This window comes from Meles meles, chromosome X (assembly GCF_922984935.1).
Source record: "Meles meles chromosome X, mMelMel3.1 paternal haplotype, whole genome shotgun sequence".
In the NCBI taxonomy this organism is placed as follows: domain Eukaryota; kingdom Metazoa; phylum Chordata; class Mammalia; order Carnivora; family Mustelidae; genus Meles; species Meles meles.
Genome location: NC_060087.1, coordinates 88,297,748 through 88,318,721, shown reverse-complemented (window position 1 = coordinate 88,318,721; position 20,974 = coordinate 88,297,748). Strand labels below are relative to the sequence as shown.

At 35.3% G+C, this 20,974-nt stretch overlaps 1 protein-coding gene across 1 annotated transcript in view; it reads right to left on the bottom strand.

Annotated features, from left to right (window-relative positions):
* The window catches only part of NRK (Nik related kinase), a 155,549-nt gene that overhangs the window by 15,774 nt on the left and 118,801 nt on the right, over nucleotides 1–20,974 (bottom strand). Inside the window, exons 17-23 of the mRNA XM_045994442.1 lie at nucleotides 17,482–17,579; nucleotides 16,114–16,478; nucleotides 14,230–14,566; nucleotides 10,546–10,729; nucleotides 9,940–10,095; nucleotides 5,967–6,110; nucleotides 3,105–3,263 (exon numbers count right to left, since the gene is read on the bottom strand). Coding sequence (XP_045850398.1) covers nucleotides 3,105–3,263; nucleotides 5,967–6,110; nucleotides 9,940–10,095; nucleotides 10,546–10,729; nucleotides 14,230–14,566; nucleotides 16,114–16,478; nucleotides 17,482–17,579 — 1,443 coding nt within the window. The remainder of the gene's footprint in view (nucleotides 1–3,104; nucleotides 3,264–5,966; nucleotides 6,111–9,939; nucleotides 10,096–10,545; nucleotides 10,730–14,229; nucleotides 14,567–16,113; nucleotides 16,479–17,481; nucleotides 17,580–20,974) is intronic.

Below are 20,974 nucleotides of genomic sequence, written 5' to 3'. Positions count from 1 at the left end.
TTTTTTTAATTTTTATTTTTATTTTTTTTTATTTATTTTTTTTCAGCATAACAGTATTCATTCTTTTTGCACAACACCCAGTGCTCCATGCAAAACGTGCCCTCCCCATCACCCACCACCTGTTCCCCCAACCTCCCACCCCTGACCCTTCAAAACCCTCAGGTTGTTTTTCAGAGTCCATAGTCTCTTATGGTTCACCTCCCCTCCCCAATGTCCATAGCCCCCTCCCCCTCTCCCAATCCCACCTCCCCCCAGCAACCCCCAGTTTGTTTTGTGAGATTAAGAGTCATTTATGGTTTGTCTCCCTCCCAATCCCATCTTGTTTCATGTATTCTTCTCCTATCCCCCTACCCCCCCATGTTGCTTACCTCACATCATACACAGCAACTAATTCAGAAGGGTCAAAGACCTAAGGGTCAAAGATCTAAAACTATAAAACTCTGAGAAGCATATGTAGGGGTAGATATTCATGGCATATATAGGGATAGATATTCATGGCAATGGATTCTTATATTTGACACAAAAAGCATAAGCAGCAAGAGAAAAAAATATAAATTGGGTTTCATTCAAACTAAAATTTGGGGGTATCAAAAGACACTGTCAAGAAAATGAAAAGACAACCTATGAAATAGGAGGAAATATTTGAAAATCATATATCTGATAAGCTCCTAGGATCCAGAATATATAGAATGCTTACAACTCAATAACAAAAATATGATAGACAGATAGATAGATAGAAGACAGATATATGCATACATACATACTTGACAACATTAGCTATCTGGGAAATATAAATCGATACTACAATAAGACGCCACTTCACAACCACTTAGATACCTAGAATCAAAAGACAGACATCTACAAGTGCTAGCAAGGATAAAGAGAAAATGGAGTCTCCATACTTATGGCAATGTAAAATGGCACAGCCACTTTGAAAAACAGTGTGGTAGTACTATCCAAGAGAAAGGAAAATATATAAACAATGGATATATAAAAATTGTATAAACAAAGGGTGTATCTATGCAATGAAATACTATTCAGCAGTAAAAAGCAAGTACTGATACAGGCTATAGAATGCATGAACCTGGAAAACATTATACTAAGTGACAGAAGTCTATCACAAAGACCATATATGATTCCATTTAAATAAACTGTCCAGAAAAGAAAAAAAAATAGAGCAAAGGAAAGTAGATCAGTGGTTATTTAGGACTGTGAGGAGAATAAGGTAAATGTTAAGAAGGGTAGAATGTGGAGTGATTGCTAATGGCTATGGGGGTTCTTTTTGGGATAATGAATATGGGATTATGAAAATGGTTACACAACTCCATAAACATACTAAAAACCATTGATTGTACACTTCTAAATGGGTACATTTTTGATATATAAATTATTCCAATGAAGGTTTTTTAAAAAAAGAAAAGAGAAAAAAGAATAAGAAGTATATGCTTTCTCTCATATAGACTTTCTGATTCTTATGGAATATGTTAGCCTACTTGCTAGATTTATATTTTGTACCAAAACCCTTCTTCCTTGGCAGGAACATTGCTTCTGTCCTTTCTAGTCAGATTTCAAATATAAGGCTTCTTTTTCTATCCCCCTTCTCTTATTCATATTCTCTATCTCTGATTCTAGTTATTTTATCTTTCTCTTTTAAACTGTCCCCAAGCTGGTCAAATAAGCATGATTAGTTAACCTCCAACAAGCAAAGAAATTTTCTGTTAAACAAACATTTCCTATAATTTTAATATATGGCAGTAATTGGTGTCAATCAATTATTTTATGGATGTTGAAAGGCTATGAAAACAGCATGCAAGTATGAGTACATGGCTGTCTTACTGTGTGAAGGTGCTATTGTTTCACCTGCCAGTAGACAAAGGTTTCTGGTTGTTATGAGAGTTGGGGAGGGCTAGAATGGGGACAGCCAGGAAAACACATCTTAACTAGTCCATCTCCTTAGCAAGAACACAGATTTGCAAGATATTATTGTAATTCACTTTTGTAAACTCTTATTGAATTAAAAAATTGACAAGTTAATAAGAGGCAGGCAGTTCTGCTATATAAACTCCTTGTTTAACATCTGGGGATCTCTTTCACCTTTTGCTACCAAATACATATGATTTGGAGGAGAGCAGTGATACGTAAAACTAGAAGAAAGTAGTGTATTTATTTAATTCCTGGTTTGTTTGGGTATTCATTTCTCCTTTTAATGGTGTATGAGTACTTACATACACAGATACAGAAATCTATTCTGGAAAAGCCCATATATGCAAAACAGAAATGGTTAGTCAGAATAACAATAACCTGCTAAAACTCATATTATGTGATTCCAACTATCTCTTACCTATGCCAGTAGCTCTGTCTGAAGGGGTAATTAATGAAAAAGAAAGAAGAAAACAAAGGCTGATAATAGAGGGGATTTGCTTCAAAAACAGAATAGAATAGGATAATATCACTTTCTAGTTGTTGACAAATGAGAGAGGGATTCTGAGACCATGGAGCTATGACTTCATTTTGTAGTGAATGGTTGTAAACAGATAGGGAATAAGAAAAAACACTAATCAGACAGAAAATACATAGCAATTATACTCATGAATATTGACAGTGGGAGCAAGAGCCAGTAGACCACAGAAGAATTTTCTTTTGGATTCATTGCAAAGCTCCCTGGTCACTATTAAGATAATTTTTCCAATTTAAGAAAGTGGAATTATTATGTAATTCTATTTTACAGCGGTTCCAAGGAAAGATAGTATCATATGAATCTCCTTGCAGGTTATTGAAGATGCATCAAGAACATTTATATGGTTGGAGTTATATAAAGCAAGAAAGAAGTATCAGTTTATCTGGACAATGAGAGTGACTCGAAAGGGGAGAAAGGTGAGAAAGTAAACCAAACTTCAATAGCTTTTTAAGTTAAACGATATTTTCTCAACAACTATGATTGTGGCATCGAGGACCTGGAAATTGTTTCAGTGAAATTCACTCATTTTTTGTATAGGAAGTTGCAAATTATTTTCATTATCTACTTTGCCTCTCACAATAATGTACTTCACTAACTGAAAGAAAGCAAACGTTATATAGCTATCGTAAACATAAATGGGACTTACGGACACTGAAGTGTTCACATCCTGTCAACTTATCAATAGCTTTGCAGGCTTCCTCTGTCTTTAGCATTTCCTCTTGTCTTCTTTTACTTTCTGGATCATCATTCAAAATCTTGTTCCTCAGCCAGGTCAAATGATACACCCTAAGTCTGTTCTTATGGCCTGATAGACAAGATGGAGTGTTTTTATTCAGTCTATTTTTTCATATATTAGAAAAACAAAATAATAAATGTATTTGGCCCTTTTAACTAAATATTCTCATTAAAGTAGAAAGCACTTTTAGAAAAAACTACACTATTAGGTTCTTCCCTTCAGAGTTTTTAAATATGATAGCAAAGTCTTTCTTAGTCTCTCACTTCCAAGAGTCAAAATGTCTATCAGCTACCTATGTGCCTGTCTGAAGAGAAGTAAAATACTTCTTTGGGACAGGATAAGACTGCCATGGCAACAGAATTACCATACATTCATTTATACTTTGGCTTTTATCTAAGTCATGATCCCTCTGGGATTCAGAGACCCAGAAGCTGTTCTTTTTTTTTTTTTTTTTTTTTTAAAGATTTTATTTATTTATTTGACAGACAGAGATCACAAGTAGGCAGAGAGGCAGGCAGAGAGAGAGAGGAGGAAGCAGGCTCCCCGCGGAGCAGAGAGCCCGATGTGGGGCTCGATCCCAGGACTCTGGGATCATGACTCGAGCTGAAGGCAGAGGCTTTAACCCGCTGAGCCACCCAGGCGCCCCCCAGAAGCTGTTCTTGATAGTACGTATGAATGAGACGGACGTCTGATGTATTGACTGTTAGGAATACAGGGCTAGTGGGAAGGGTCTCTTAGTGCTCTTTCATTCAATCACACTTAAAAAATAAAGCTTTATTATTTTTTTCTCAATCAAATTTATCTTTGTTGCTAATTTTCTAATCGTAAACCCCAGCAAATTCTTACAATTCCTTCAGGAAAAAAAAGCCATCGAATTATACGTTTGTTTTCATACGTAGTGACTTTGTATTCATTTTTTACAGTTTATTGTTACAAAATTTCTAGGCTCAACAATAAGATTATTACTTACATGATTAGTTTTATAGATGTTTTTACATGACATTTTTTAAGCAAATTTAGAATTCAGACATGTATGTGTATTTCCATTCTAATCTTAAGTGGTAGAATAAATTTGCACTCTTGCAAAAATAATCCACATTTGACAAAAATTTAAGCATGAAAAAAGGGCACATTTGGGTTAGAGAAAGCTGGATAAAAATTAAAGAGATCTTATCCAGATGTGCAGACTCTAAGCCACCCAGATGTTTTCAAAATCTAAATATTACATCTGTGTACCTCAAACAATTATAAATGAGTGAAAATGAAACATGATAAAAAATCATGAAGCTTTAGCATATCTATAGAGGATTTTATCCCCTAACCAAAACTTAAAGCAAAGTTAATAATTTTTAGGAATATACATAATCATTAATTAATGTGCCATATAGCTATTAGATATAGACAGGAAACATGCAAACACGTATAAATAACTTTAAATTAGCATCATTTTATTCATTTATCATTTTATTAAACCATTTTTTAACTTTTTCTATCCTTTTGTCAGTTGTCTTTTGCCTATAGTTGACTTCAGTACTAATGTTTTCTAATACCAAGTAATGTTTACTAATGACAATTATTATTAACATCTATTTATTTGCTCTCTCGTATTCAGAGATTCAGGTTCTGGCTGACCAAAACTAAGAAGTTCAATTACTATGTGGGAGGAAGGTAGAGGTCTTAGGGTATCCATTCTTGTTACTAATCCTATCTGTAGGTACTCATGATACGGTGCTGTCAGGGACAACAGAGTTTCATTTTTATCCAATTATTGTCTACTTTGTACTTTGTTGTTTCTAGCACATTACGAGAAAGTATATGATGGATGTGCTCATCTGCATATGGGTGGATGAAATTGTGAGTTGAAAAATTGCAGGTGGATACTCAGAAAAGACCTGAAAGATGTAAATGACAAGTTTTTTTCTCTTATCAAATAAGCTAGGTGAGGTGCGTCACAATTAAATATCCAGACACCAAAGGAGAGTGAGAAGTTAGTTTAAACTGCAAATAGAATGACCCAGCAATTGTACTACAAGGTTTTTACTCCAAAGATACAGATGTAGTTAAAAGAAGGGGTACATGCAGCCAATGTGCATAGCAGCAATGGCTACAATAGCCAAACTGTGGAAGGAGCCAAGATATCTTTCAACAGATGAATGGATAAAGAAGTTGTGGTTTGTATATACAATGGAATATTACTCAGCCATCAGAACGTATGAATACCCACTGTTTGCATTGACATGGGTGGAACTGGAGGGGATTATGCTATGTGAAGTAAGTTAAGCAAAGAAAGACAATTATCATATGGTTTCACTCATATGTGGAATATAAGCATTAGTACGGAAGGCCATAGGAGAAAGGAGGGAAATCTGAAGCGGTAAAAATCAGAGAAGGAGATGAACCATGAGAGACTATGGACCCCAGGAAACAAACTGAGGGTTTCAGAGGGAAGGGGTATGGAAAGAAGAGGTAGCAGGGTTATGGGTATTAAAGAGGGCATGTGTTACGATGAGCACTGGGTGTTATGAGTAACTTATGAATCTTTGAACACTACCTCAAAAACTAATGATATACTATACAGTGGTTAACTGAACATAATAAAAAAATAAACTATAAATAGATAAGAAAACATAAGTAGGGAAGTTTGGTGTCCCAATTTAAGGTTATATTTAAAGTGCTTTCCTATGAATATTTTTACCTAAGAAAGTCTTTAGCCTAGTTTGGAACCTAATTAATCTACATAATTACTTAGCTAATTTTAGTTCTTAAACAAACCAGAGATGGTAATCAGCAAATTGAGTGGCTCTACAACTTGAATCTGACGGAATGGTCTTCGCTTTATCAGTTTAATGATGTCTGCCTTTCCACTTCTGTCCATCAGATACAGATTAGATCGGGTTCCCAACAGCAAATTCACTCCTGTTTGCATATAAAAAGAAAGGTGCTATATTAGCTCAGATTATATTTTTATAATTGAATTTATATTAGTACTTTTGCAATTACAGTGCGCTGGTCTGTGCAAAGATGACATATCACTTTAGGCTAATGTTGACCTCATACTACGTAACAATGAACTCTACCAACAAAACAAATTTCTCTGAAATACATTAAAATGTAGAAGACAATAACTTCTGGCAATATTTCTACTAGCTGGTGCCTGGTGTGGCATCTCAAAAGGAGAACTTTATAAATATCTCACCACCCTTTAGCAGAATCCTAAACTTTATAAAAATCAATCAACCTTTTTGAAAATTACCATTAAACATAAAGGATGTCTAGTGAATATGAAGAAGTCAATTCAGTTGATTCCTCATTACTAATTATAACTAAGGGTTTAATGTTTTTACAGTAATTATATGAACATTATTTTTAAATTGGGTGAGTCTGTTCATGCATATATTAAAAAACTTATATTGCAAAATACCTGTGAAAGTAATTCCTACTATTATGTATCTAAATTCCAACATTCTATTCTTTGTCTGCTGGCTCTATTTATTCAAATATAAATGCCGTTAAAAGATTGAATGAGAGGACTGATATAGAAAATTAAGCTAAATTATAATACACTTCAAACCACTATGGGAGTTTTCCCCATAACCTGAGACATAGGAAAATCTTAGCCAAGTTATATAATGGAGAGCACTTCAGTGTTTTTCTTTTACTTGGAGACTATTTGTATTTCAAAGGTATAAGGAAAAAAGACAAGTGTCTTTGCTTTCATTTTTCTATTCAGTCCTTTACCAGCTCTCTAAATAAAGGCTTGTGGCAGATTTAGGAATTGCATTTACTCCCAAAGAGGAATCATAGAGGAAGGGGGAAATACAGTCAATTTTGACTACAATCTTTTATTTTTCAAAATACAAAACCATGAGTTATAAAAATGAATTACTAGACATTAATTAGATCTCTGGGTAGTTGCTGGACTGAAATGATAATGCGGTAAACTCTGCTTTCTTGTTATCTGACACAATATATTAACTTTGATGGTAACGTGTTTTTTTCTAAGTTATTATTTCTAAGTTATATAGGTATAATGTTTGCTACACTGCTCTATTTTTATTTAAAATTCTGTCTTTGGTTCAAACATGCAGTAAGCAAAATCTATGAAATTGCAAGTCAGAGGTTGGCATTTACTTTGAATTTCATCCCTCCCATTTATTTATTCTGTTTCATTTATGATTCACACTGGCTTGAGGTAAAATATTTTCTGAGCCCTACTAATATGGTTATAATTCTTCTAGAGGAAAGGACTGAAAAAAATATATCAAAGTTAAAACATTATCAAAGGTCGTACAGATGGCTAATAGATACATGAAGAGATACTCAACATCACTCATCATCAGGGAAATACAAATCAAACTACAATAAGATACCACCTCACGTGTCTGATAGCCATTTGTATGTCTTCGTTGGAGAAGTGTCTGTTCATATCTTCTGCCCATTTTTTGATATGATTATCTGTTTTGTGTGTGTTGAGTTTGAGAAAAAAATGTTCATCATCACTAGCCATTAGGGAGATTCAAATTAAAACAACATTGAGATACCACCTAACACCAGTTAGAATGGCCAAAATTAGCAAGACAGGAAACAACGTGTGTTGGAGAGGATGTGGAGAAAGGGGAACCCTCTTACACTGTTGGTGGGAATGCAAGTTAGTGCAGCCACTTTGGAGAACAGTGTGGAGATTCCTGAAGAAATAAAAAATAGAGCTTCCCTATGACCCTGCAATTGCACTGCTGGGTATTTACCCCAAAGATACAGATGTAGTGAAAAGAAGGGCCATTTGTACCCCAATGTTTATTGCAGCAATGGCTATGGTCGCCAAACTGTGGAAAGAACCAAGATGCCCTTCAATGGATGAATGGATAAGGAAGATGTGGTCCATATACACAATGGAGTATTATGCCTCCATCAGAAAGGACGAATACCCAACTTTTGTAGCAACATGGACGGGACTGGAAGAAATTATGCTGAGCGAAATAAGTCAAGCAGAGAGAGTCAAGTATCATATGGTCTCACTTATTTGTGGAGCATAATAAATAACATGGAGGACATGGGGAGATGGAGAGGAGAGGGAGTTGAGGGAAACTGGAACGGGAGATGAACCATGAGAGACCATGGACTCTGAAAAACAACCAGAGGGTTATGAAGGGGCGGCGGGGGGTGGGGGGGTGGGAGGTTGAGGAACCAGGTGGTGGGTAATAGGGAGGGCACGTACTGCATGGAGCACTGGGTGTGATGCCAAAACAATGAACACTGTTATGCTGTAAATAAAAGAATAAAAATAAATAAATTAAAAAAAAAAAGATACCACCTCACACCTGTCAGAATGGCTAAAATTAACAACACAGGAAATAACATGTTGGTGAGGATTTGGTGAAAAGGGAACCGTCTTATTATACTGTTGGTGGGAATGCAGTCTGGTGCAACCACTCTAGAACACAGTATGGAGGTTCCATAAAAAGTTAAAACTAGAACCACCCTATGATCCAGCAATGGCACTACTAGGTATTTACCCAAAGAATATAAACATACTAATTCAAGGGGATACATGCACCTCAATGTTTACAGCAGCATTATCAACAATAGCCAAATTATGGATATAGCCCAAGTGTCCACTGACCAAGGAATGGATAAAGAAGAAGTGGTATAAACACACACACACACACACACACACACACACACACACACACACACACACACAGGAATATTACTCAGCCACCAAAAATAATGAAATCTTGCCATTTGCAATGATGTAGTTGGAGCTAGAGAGCATTATGCTAAGTGAAATAATTCAGTTAGAGAAAGATAAATATCATATAATTTCACTCATTTATGAAATTTAAGAAAAAAAAACAGATAAACATAAGGGGATGAAAAAGAAAGAGAGGGAGGCAAACCATAAAAGAGACAGAACAAACTGAAGGTTGCTTAACAGAAGGTGGTAGTGGGCTGGGTTAAATAGGTGATGGGCATTAAGGAGGGCAATTGTTGTGATGAGCACTGGGTGTTATATATAAGTGATGAATCACTAAATTCTCTTCCTGAAATTAAAATTACACTATATGTTAACTAACTAGAGTTTAGATAAGAACTTGAAACATTAAAAAAGAGACATTATTGAAAGAACTTTCTCTACAAATCCACAAGATTATTTAAAAACAAGAACATACAGAAATATTTCCTGTAATACCTCATTAGTTATTAAATGCTACACAACATCTTAAAGTAAAAATACTAAACTCAATTTTTAAAAAGATTTATTTATTTATTTGACAGAGAGAGAGATAGCGAGAGAAGGAACACAAGCAGGAGGAATGGGAGAGGGAGAAGCAGGCTTCCCACTGAGCAGTGAGCCCGATGTGGGGCTTGATCTCAGGCTCTTGGAATCAGGACCCAAGCTGAAGGCAGATGCTCAACAACTGAGCCACCCAGACACTCTACTAAGCTCAAATTTTTAAATAATCATAACCTAGTCCAATTCTATGTTTCATTCAAGTCAATTCAAGTTAAAAAGAAAAACAGTAAAAAGGGGAGGAAGTGCAAATTCAAACACCAAACTGCCCTGAGTGAAAATAAATCAGTAAAAAAAAAGGGAACAAATTAGCTACTATAATTATATATTTTTATTTGTTTTATAATGATGTGGTAATAAATGTTTTACATCTATGATTTTTCACAAGTTTGCTGCATTGATAAAAAATATATTCTTTTAAAAAACAACTCAGTTTTAAGAAACCAAACTTACCCCACAAAGAACCGCAGCAAATCTCAGAAGTGAATTCCTTCTCATACATGTGGATTAGTGGTTTTTTACATGCAGGAGACACATATAGTGGGTTAACATTGACTTCAGAGGGTCGTTTAGGTGATTTCTCAGGTGCTTCTACCAATCCAGAATATACTGTGAAGAAGTACGGGGGACATACTCAGAGAAATTACTGGTATATATACCATATGTACTTGAATGTTTCCACAAATAAGACACAGCCCAGAGAAGTTTATTTTCCTTTATTGTATTTTATTTTTAATGGAGGTATCATTTCTATAACTCCTAAACCATCAAATAACACAAATCATGTTGGTTAAATTTATTTCTGAATATGAATATATTTCAAGTTACTGTGATAAGATTACAAAAGAGAATCCAGATGAGAGATTCAATTACTCAGTTCTAGTTTAAATTCAGGTACCATAAAGCCTCAATGAGGAGGATATCTTTTAAAGCATGTATCCATCTGAATTTATGTTAATTAAATATCAGAATGATTTCATTCTTTTCAGACCATGAACCAGTGGTCAAACACTGTAATGTGTGACTGCAGCATTTGGAGATTATATTAAATGCACTTACAGATGGCGCTGGCAAAGTCAGCATTTGCAGCTTTCCCAGAACCACTGGAAGAAGAGTGGCTGGCAGAAAAACCTGATTGTGTTGACGCTTCTGATATGTCCATGCTGTTATTCTCATCATCAGGTGCTGCTAGTGCAGCACCTGAGGCAATGGCATTTGAGGACTCGCTTCTACCACCAGGCTCCTAAAAGAAGATCAAAAATCAATTTTGACTTCATTCAGTGATTAACTGTGAAAGAAATACAATATGCCTAGAGGTCACTTGAAAAACAGAATGCAAAATTTTAGCCTCTATAATTCTGCATCCTTTGAAATTCCACATTTATCAGATGAATTCATCAATGTTATCAGAAGAGAGAGAACTAACCTATATTGAAACAACTGATGTCAAAGGAAAAATTCAAGGAGCTTAAAATCCCAAGATGTGCAATTTGGGGCCTAATGTTAGTGGAATTTTTATTATATACTAGGCATACTGCTAGTTATTTTATTTACATAAAATTGAAAATTCTTAACAACAACCTAAAAAGTAAGTGTAATTATCTCCGTTTTACTTACAAGGAAACAAAAGCTTAGCAAAGTTAAATAATTTATTTAAATCATAAAGATAAAGTAGGGGAACCAGAGTTTGAAGCCAAAGTCTGATTTCAAAGTTAATGTTCAGCTACGCTATGCTAAACAGCCACTTGAGAACATAAAAAAAAAACACCAGAGTTGGGGTTATCAATTTACTTTGTCAAATGACAAAGCTAATGATGGAAAAATCAATCAACACAAATTTAAGGGTGTGACTCTGCCTCACTGAAAATCTAGCTGGCTTCCATTAACTTACATAGAAAAAACTCAAGGATAAAAGCCACAAAATGTAACAGAATTTACGTAGGATGCCATATCTTGTGGAAAAACATACCAACTGTTATTGGTGAGCCTGTCTGTTGATAAGCATTTATTTCCATCTAAACAGTGATTCTTGGCATTGAGAGAACTGTGCTGCCCTGTCAAAGACTTGTTTTTATGAACTTTCCAACCACAAAAGTGTTGTATGATAACACGTCCTTTCAAATTAAAATGAGAAGAATGTATACTCACTCCCTAAATATCAAAAACATTCCTTGCAATCACTGGAGATAACTGGGGGAGGTATGAAGACTGTGATGGGACATCCTGATTTAAAGTCTTTAATTAAGATAGGTAAGTAGGAGGGAGGGTGGGAGAGGGAGAAAGAGAGAGAGAGAGAGAGACTTTCTCACTCATACTGCTTTCCCATTGGAAACTATTTAGGATGTTTCCTTCCTTCATTGATTTCTTTCATAATTATTCTGTCTATCATAAACCAAGTCCTAGGTTGGGTCCTGGAGTTGGGTGAGTGGGTAAAGTAATCAATAATAGATTAAACATAGTTCCTGCATTTTTTTTCACATTTTTAAAAATGATTTATTTATTTGACAGAAAGGGAGATCACAAGTAGACAGAGAGTCAGGCAGAGAGGGGGTGGGAAGCAGGCTCCCTGCCGAGCAGAGAGCCTGATGTGGGGCTTGATCCCATGACCCTGAGATCATGACCTGAGCCAAAGGCAACGCTTAACCCACAGAGCCACCCAGGTGCTCCTAGTGTCTGCCCTTTAAGAGTTCACAATCTAGTACGATAGAAAAGCAAGTCAACAACCAAATACTATGTCACAAGTACTAAAATGAAACTATAGGCAAAATGCTTAATAATGGAGGAGAATATAATTTCACCTTGAAAAGTCAAAGATGATATATGAGTTGGATCATGAGAATGACTAATAAACCAAGCAGAGAATACATGAGGGGGCAGCCTTATAGACAGAGGGAACAGCTTACACAAGGGCATTAATTCATGAAGGAACTTGGCATCTTGTAAGCCAGTTTATGTTGATAGGTAGCAGGCTGGGAAAGTAAATTGCAATGGTATTTCCTCTGTCCAGAATCTCACCTGTGTTTTCAGATATCCAAATACTCCCTATTTGTCAAGAATTAGTTCAAATATCATATGCTCTGGAAATATTCTTTGTGATCATTCCTATTGATCTAGCATATGTGAAACTATTTGAGTATTTTTTAGAAAAAATTTTTAATTATGTTCAGTTAGCCAACATATAGTACACCATTAGCTTTTGATGTAGTGTTCAATGATTCATTAGTTGTATATAACACCAAGTACTCATCACCACACATATCCTTCTTAATACCCATCACCTTGTTACCATCCCCCTCCCTTCTGTAACCCTCAGGTTGGTTCCCAGAGTCCAGAGTCTCTCATGGTTTGTCTCCATCTCTGATTTCTTCCCATTCAGTTTCCCCTTCCTTCCCCTATGGTCCTCCATGATATTCCTTATGTTTCTCATGTGAGTGAAACCATATGATAATTGTCTTTCTCTGCTTGACTTATTTCACTTGACATAATCCCCTCCAGTTCCATCCATGTTGAAGCAAATCATGGGTATTCATCCTTTCTGATGGCTGAGTAATATTCCAAAGTAAATATGACCACATCTTCTTTATCCATTCATCTGTTGAAGGGCATCTTGACTCCTTCCACAGTTTAGATATAAGCAAGATGTCAGAGATAGACTTCAGGGTAGCAATCATGAAAAAAGCATTAGTGACAATATAGAATCTCTAAGGGCAGAAATGAGATCTAATCAGGCCAAACTTAAAAATGCTATGAATGAGATGCAGTCTAAACTGGGTACTATTTGAGTATTTTACGCCCATTTATAAAGTCAGTGATGTTTTCTGAATGATAAAATCATTGCCTAACACAATACGTTACTTACATTTAAACTATATGTGTTAATAGTTCCTCAAAAAGTGAAAATAGAATCTAACAATGGCACTCTAGCAATTCTACATTTAGGTATTCCACTCCTGGGTAAATAGCTCAAATAATGGAAAACAGGCACTCTACAACACATAGTTATATACCGATGTTATATGCTGTTTACAGCAGCATTATTCATGATAGCCAAAAGGTGAAAACAATCCAAGTGTCCATCAACAGATGAATGGATAAACAAAATGTGATATATCATACAATAGAATATTATTCAGTGTTAAAAAGGAAGAAAATTCTGATAATTGCTACAACATGGTTGAACCTTGAAAATATTATGCTATGTGACATAAAAGGACAAATATTGTGTGATCTGGATATATAAGGTTCATAGAAAGTAGAACAGAGGTTACTTGGGACTGGGAGGAGGGATAATAGGGAGTTCATTATTTAATTGTTTAGGATGATGAAAAAGCTCTAGAAGTGAGTAGTAATAATTGTTGTACAATATTGTGAATGTACTTAATGCCACTGAATTGTATATGTAAAGTAGTAAAGATGGAAAATTCTGTTATGTAAACTTTACAATGATAATTTCCCAGAAAAATAAACTGTATATGTTAAGAGACACTACCCCACATGTGTAATCTGAATAATAAAGGTGAACAAAAAATGTATTTTTGTCCCAGGAAACAAATAGGAACCATCCAAATGAGAAAAAGTTAAAATCTACAGCTATAAATTAAAATGGTTAAGGCTTTGGGTTAGAAGTTAAAAATATATTTGAAATGACTGGAAATGTGGCATATCACATGAAAAAAAATTTACAAAGAGAGGAATTCATTGTCCTTTTCACTTTTTTTTTCTCCTTTTCAAATGGTGCATTACCTCTTGTTGATGTTCAAAGTCGTGGGATGTTGGTCTCTCCAACCCTTGACTATCTGTCTCTGACAAATTTTCTCCTCCACTGAGTTCAAGGGCTCCACTTTCTTCATTGGTTCCACTGATTCCCTTACCTCCATTAACTTTCTTAACTCTTCTTCCATTGCCTATATTGGCTCCAAGTTCTTCATGGTCTCTAATGACTACACTGCTCCCACTGGCTACATTTTCTCCATGGCCTCTACTGACTCTCTGACTTCCATAGCTGCTGCAGGTCTCTTCTCCACCATCACTTCCATCTCTACCATCTTGCTTGCAGCTTCCATCTCTGCCATAGCTTGTTCTGATAACAAGATCCAATTAATGATAGAAAGCCACTGAACAAAAATACATTTGAAAGTCAGCAAATAAAACAGAATTAGGATATATCTGATATATATGTACTATCTCTAGGAATGTTTTTGCTCTATGTGAACACTATTGGTATGATATGGACAAGAAAAATACCCCTATATCTTGTCAATCTTAAATACTGAATTAACACCATAGCCACCATCAATTTCCTGACTGCACATGGACTGCAGATGGAAGAGAGCTTGTATCCTTTATTAGGAACATGTGTTAGGCTAGCAGCAAAAATATGTTTTATTTTGGGGGGGTTGCTTAAATAATAGACTACATGCATTTGCAACTTCACAGCCACATAAATGATTAAGCCCATATTTCTGGCACAACCACAACATAATTGAATACTTATTTTTTGCAATTTATTTAATTTCTGTTAATTTTAACATGTGTCTTGATTTTCTAACATGTGTAATAACTACTTTGCTAAAGAATCCCATTGATTTTTCTATGACTACCACCAGGAAATTCAGTAATATAGATCTCATTAAGATAAGATAGTCATTTATTTAGTTGCTGAAACAGCAATCTTAGCAAATGTCACAATGATTTTTTGCATTAAAGACAACATATCCAGGTACCTATGATAATCCTAAAAGCAAATTTATTTGATGATGAAATTCCTGGTAGATTTTTTTAATTGACAAAAAAGAAAAAAATGTTGAATAATGTGTAGTCAGTTCTGCCATGTATATCTACCTAATCACATTTGAAGATTAACAAAACAATATATGGATTTCAATATTATAAAGTAAACAATTCTCCCACTCTTAATCATTTTTCTACAAATGTAAACATTTACTATATTAAGTAAACTTCTTTGAGAACAGTTTGAATATAAACCATGTACATACAAATAAGAATACACTGGCCTGTTTAGAGCAGGAGATAGAAACTATATATATAACAAACAACTGGTGGCATTCCAAAAATATAACTTCACTAAGTATTACCACTTCTGGCAGTTGCTATGTAAGAAGATAAAATTGACTAAGTACTGAATTTAGTTACAGCAGTTTGCAGAATTCCAAAAATAATTCTGTTAGTACATTTCAGCCTAAAATTATCAAGTGAAAAATAAAGGTTGTAATTCATTTTTCTCAGCAAATTTGAAGATTTTGCATGCAAATATCAGGGCTTCCTCTTACAGTTATTAAGTGGCACACTATTTGTCACCTCATTTCATATACTCATTGTGGTTTTAGAGGGTAAGATCATTCAGTAACATTAATTTTAATAGAAACATGAATAATTGGCAGTTATAAGTAACTTAATACTTGAATACTAATAAAATATAGTATACAAAAATTCAAAATTGTTTTGCATTAAAATAATTTAAAATCTATTATTGAAAATCAACCATTTACAAATATGCAAGTGCAATTCATTCATCCTCCTGGTAATAAAATCTGAAAGTAAAACAAAGGTGCAAACAGTTCTGAAATTTTAAAACTTTGGTAGTGCAAATAATACAGAAAAACCAACCTTAGCCAAAAAGGGGCATCATCATGATTATTGGCTTTGTCATCAATAGCTCCATCACTGTCATTATCATCATAGTCTTCACCAACATCATTATCCTGATCAAGCTTGCTATCCAAGTCATCATTGCCATTGTCATGATCATAGGTATCCTCATATGCATCATTAGAATCAGCATCATCACCATCAGTATCAGCACCAATATCATAGAGTTCAACATAATCACCATCCTCTTCAGGTGGCTGAATGACAGGTGCAGGAGTTAACCAATCATTCCGGAAGATTTCAGAGAGTGCATTATAGCCTACCCATTCATTTGTCAAGTAAACAGGGGGTGATATTTTTCCTACTTTAAATCCATCTGGAACCTGTGTGCACAAGAAAGGTTAATGTAGTCTCCAGTAGCCTTTCATTTTCTTCTAAATTGGAAAGTTTTCATGCTGACAGTATTTTAAAATATATTTTCAATTGAAGTGAAGATTTTTACTCACTAGATAAAGAAACATTTTTGTGAGGATGAGATGTCAAAACCCACACTTCAGGCTATGATCATTAATGGCCTTTTTGGCTCACACAGGTCAAAATTTACTCTTTTTTATTACCCCTACTTCTCTGCTGAGGAGTAAACATTTCATTTTGGTGTTAGAGAATATAACAGATTATTTGATGTTCTATAGAAGATATAGTTACTTTATTCTTTCATTTTATTCTCTAATATTAGGATTAACACATAGCTCTTAAAATTGATTTGTTAATTTTCCAGCTTAGTTTTGTACATAGGTTGTCTTGAAGTAGATCAAACACTTATAATAAACAAAGTAATATAAAGCTAGCTTTAAGTATGGTAAGTGTCATATAATCAACCTTTAGGCAATCTGAAAGAGATTGTGTATATGGTAGGGTAGGAGTAATTACAAAAATAAAATGAAATGACCTGAAAGCATAGGGCAAAAACAATTGGAAGAATGTTATATGCTATCAGAGGGCATTTTATTTCTCCCTAATTGTTTTATTTTTATGCATTGTGTTATCATCCAAGAAATTATATTAGATGAAAAGTGAACATCTATCTTCTACTCCTTGATTTGAGATTAGCTTCTACAAAGACCTTTTTATCACTCCTCTGAATATATTCTGATAAAAGAATGTTAATATAAAATATTTTACAATCAACTAAATATTTCTCCACTTCAAATTTAATTTCTAGATTTCATATTCCGCATACTCACATAACAATGGAAATCTATCTTTGAAAGATTAATTTAAAAACTGAACACTTTGACCTTTACCTCAAGTGAAGATGAAAATACATAAGTTGAAAAACATTTAAAAAAACAGATCAATGTGTTAAGAGTTAAGATGAAAACCTACATGGACATCAACCAGCAACTTCTGATCAATAGTGGAATAAGGCGGTGATGACTGGGACCTCCTCCAGGTCACAGGACTCTCTTCCTCAGAAGAAGAGTCTGTGGAATGACAAGAAGATATTAGTAACAGCGATGACTGCAGCCATTCCCTTCACTTTTATAGTGTACTGGTTTAATAACTTGGTATTTTTTCTTGTTGCCTTTTTCCATTCAGGAAATATCACCTAATAAACCCTCATGCGGCCAGGATCCTAGATTCTGTTTGCTGGGGGAGTGACAGGCTCAAGGTTTTGTTGTCTGTAGATCTATATGGCTTTTCTGTTTTCAATATTAAGTGTACACTTGCTAAATATTTCTATCTGTGTGGGAAGATACCCACTAAGACTGGTAGACAGTTACATTTAAAAAAATAATAATAATAATATGTACCAAGAATAGGAAGAGCTAGGTGGTTATCACTGGGCTCCCATATTAACCAGCAGAAAAAGAGCCCGACAGTGTATTAGAAGATGATAGACTAGACAAAATTCTCAAGAGGAGATTTGACCCTACAATCTTAATCCCCCAATTTCCACTCAATGATATATCTTGAAGTATTTCAATAGAGTTGAAAAGCAAACAACTGAAAAGAGACAAAACTTAACCCTTTTTATAAAGCTAGGAATATTTCTATAGTGATGTTGTGCACTAGAACTTTTTGCAGTAATAGAAATGTTCTGTATTTGCATGTCTAATACATTTGCCAGTAGTCACACATGGCTAGTGAACATTTGCAATTAAGTTTAGTTTTAATTTGGTTAGTTGTTATAATATGTAGCTTGATTCCATAGTGTAAATATTTCCATTTAAAATGCAAATTTAGGGGCCCCTGGCTGGGTGTAGAAATTACTTAAATATTTAAAAAATAGGAGAGGAGTCAAGATGGCGGAGAAGTAGCAGGCTGAGACAACATCAGGTAGCAGGAGATCAGCTAGATACCTTATCAATCCATTGCGAACACCTATAAATCCAACAGGAGATTGAAGAGAAGAACAGCAATAATTCTAGAAACAGAAAATCGACCACTTTCTGAAAGGTAGGACTGGCGGAGAAGTGAATCCAAAGCGACTGGAAGATAGACCGCGGGGGGAGGGGCCGGCTCCCAGCAAGCGGCAGAGCAACTGAGCACAAAATCAGGACTTTTAAAAGTCTGCTCCATTGAGGGACATCGCTCTAGAGGCTAAACTGGGGTGAAGCCCACGTGGGTTCACAGAAGGATTGGGGGTGTCTGAGTGTCGCAGAGCTTGCAGGTATTAGAGTGAGGAAGCTGGCTACAGAGACAGAGCCGAGGAGTGAGCTCTCAGCTCAAGGATACCTTGAGCTGTTCACAGGCCTGGTGAGCTCGGAGCACAGCCAGAGGCCAGGGACATGGGAGTGATTGAGCACTTGTTTCTGAGGGTGCACTAAGGAGTGAGGCCCGGAGCCCTTGGCTCCTCCCGGCCGGAGATTGGGAGGTCGCCATTTTCATTCCTGTCCTCCGGAACTCTACAGAAAGCGTTCAGGGAACAAAAGCTCCCGAAAGTGAACCCAAGCGGATTACTTAGTTTGGCCCCTGGTAAGGATGGTGCAATTCCGCCTGGGGCAAAGACACTTGAGAATCACTACAATAGGCCTCTCCTGCAGAAGATCAACAAGAAATCCATCCAGGACCAAGTTCACGTACCAAGGAGAAGAGCCGAATTCCAGAGGAGGAGAAAGCAAAGCATGGAATTGATGGCTTTCTCCCCATGATTCCTTAGTCTTGCAGTTAATTTGATATTTATTTTATTTTATTTTTTTCTTCTTTGAAATTTTTTTTAACTTTTACCCTTTCCACTTTTAACGTTTTTTAACTAGTTTATCTTAACAATACCTTTTATAAAAAAATAATAATCTTTTTTGAACCTTCATTATTACAGTCATATTTTATCATTCATTGTATCTAACTTTATTTTTTGTAAACACATAGGGTTTTTTCTTCTAAAAAATTGGGGTACAACTTCTTCTAATAGATCAAAATATGCCCTAAATCTAGCTCTGGGCTTGTTCTAGTCTCCAGCCCAAGCAAAATCTCTCCATTTTCTTTTTCTTTATTCTCCCAACCAACTTACTTTATCAACTCCTTTTTTAGAAATTAAAAAAATTTTTTTTTCATCTTTATAGGCATATTCCATCCCTTCATTGTGTTTACCCTTATATATGTTTTTCATTTTTTAAAATTTTGGGAGGTAGTTTCTTCTAAGAGACCAAAATACTCCCAAAATTAAGTGGGTGACTGTGTTCTAGTCACCAGTCTAATATATATATATATTTTTCTTTTTTATATTTTTTTAAAATTTGTTTTCTTTTTTAAATTTTTTTTTCTGAACTTCTTTTTATCCCCTTTCTCCCCCCCAAGATTTGGGGTCCTCTTCTGATTTGGTTAAAGCACATTTTCCTAGGTTCTTTGCCACCCTTTTAGTATTTTATTTGCTCCTTCATATATTCTTATCTGGACAAAATGACAAGGCGAAAAAACTCACCACAAACACACACACACACACACACACACACACACACACACACACACACAAAACCAAGAGGCAATACCGAAGGCTAGGGACCTAATCAGTACAGACATTGATAATATGTCAGATCTAGAGTTCAGAATGACAATTCTCAAGGTTCTAGCTGGGCTCGAAAAAGGCATGGAAGGTATTAGAGAAACCCTCTCTGGAGAGATAAAAGCCCTTTCTGGAGAAATAAAAGAACTAAAATCTAACCAAGTTGAAATAAAAAAAGCTATTAATGAGGTGAAATAAAAAATGGAGGCTCTTACTGCTAGGATAAATGAGGCAGAAGAAAGAATTAGTGATATAGAAGACCAAATGACAGAATAAAGAAGCTGAGCAAAAGAAAGAAAAACAAATACTGGACCACTAGGGGAGAATTTGAGAGATAAGTGACACCATAAGATGAAACATTAGAATAATTGGGATTCCAGAAGAAGGGGAGCAGAAGGTATATTGGAGAGAATTATTGTAGAGAATTTCCCTAATATGGCAAAAGGAACAAGCATCAAAATCCAGGAGATGCAGAGAACCCCCCCTCAAAATCAATAAGAACAGGTCCACACCGTATAATCTAATAGTAAAATTTACAAGTCTTAGCGACAAAGAGAAAATCCTGAAAGCAGCCTGGGAAAAGAAGTCTGTAACATACAATGGTAAAAATATTAGATTGGCAGCAGACTTATCCACAGAGACCTGGCGGGCCAGAAAGAACTGGCATGATATATTCAGAGCACTAAACCAGTAAAACATGCAGCCAAGAATACTATATCCAGCTAGGCTATCATTGAAAATAGAAGGAGAGATAAAAAGCTTCCAGGAAAAACAAAATCTAGAAGAATTTGCAAACACCAAACCAGCTCTCCAGGAAATATTGAAAGGGGTCCTCTAAGCAAAGAGAGACCCTAAAAGTAGTAGATCAGAAAG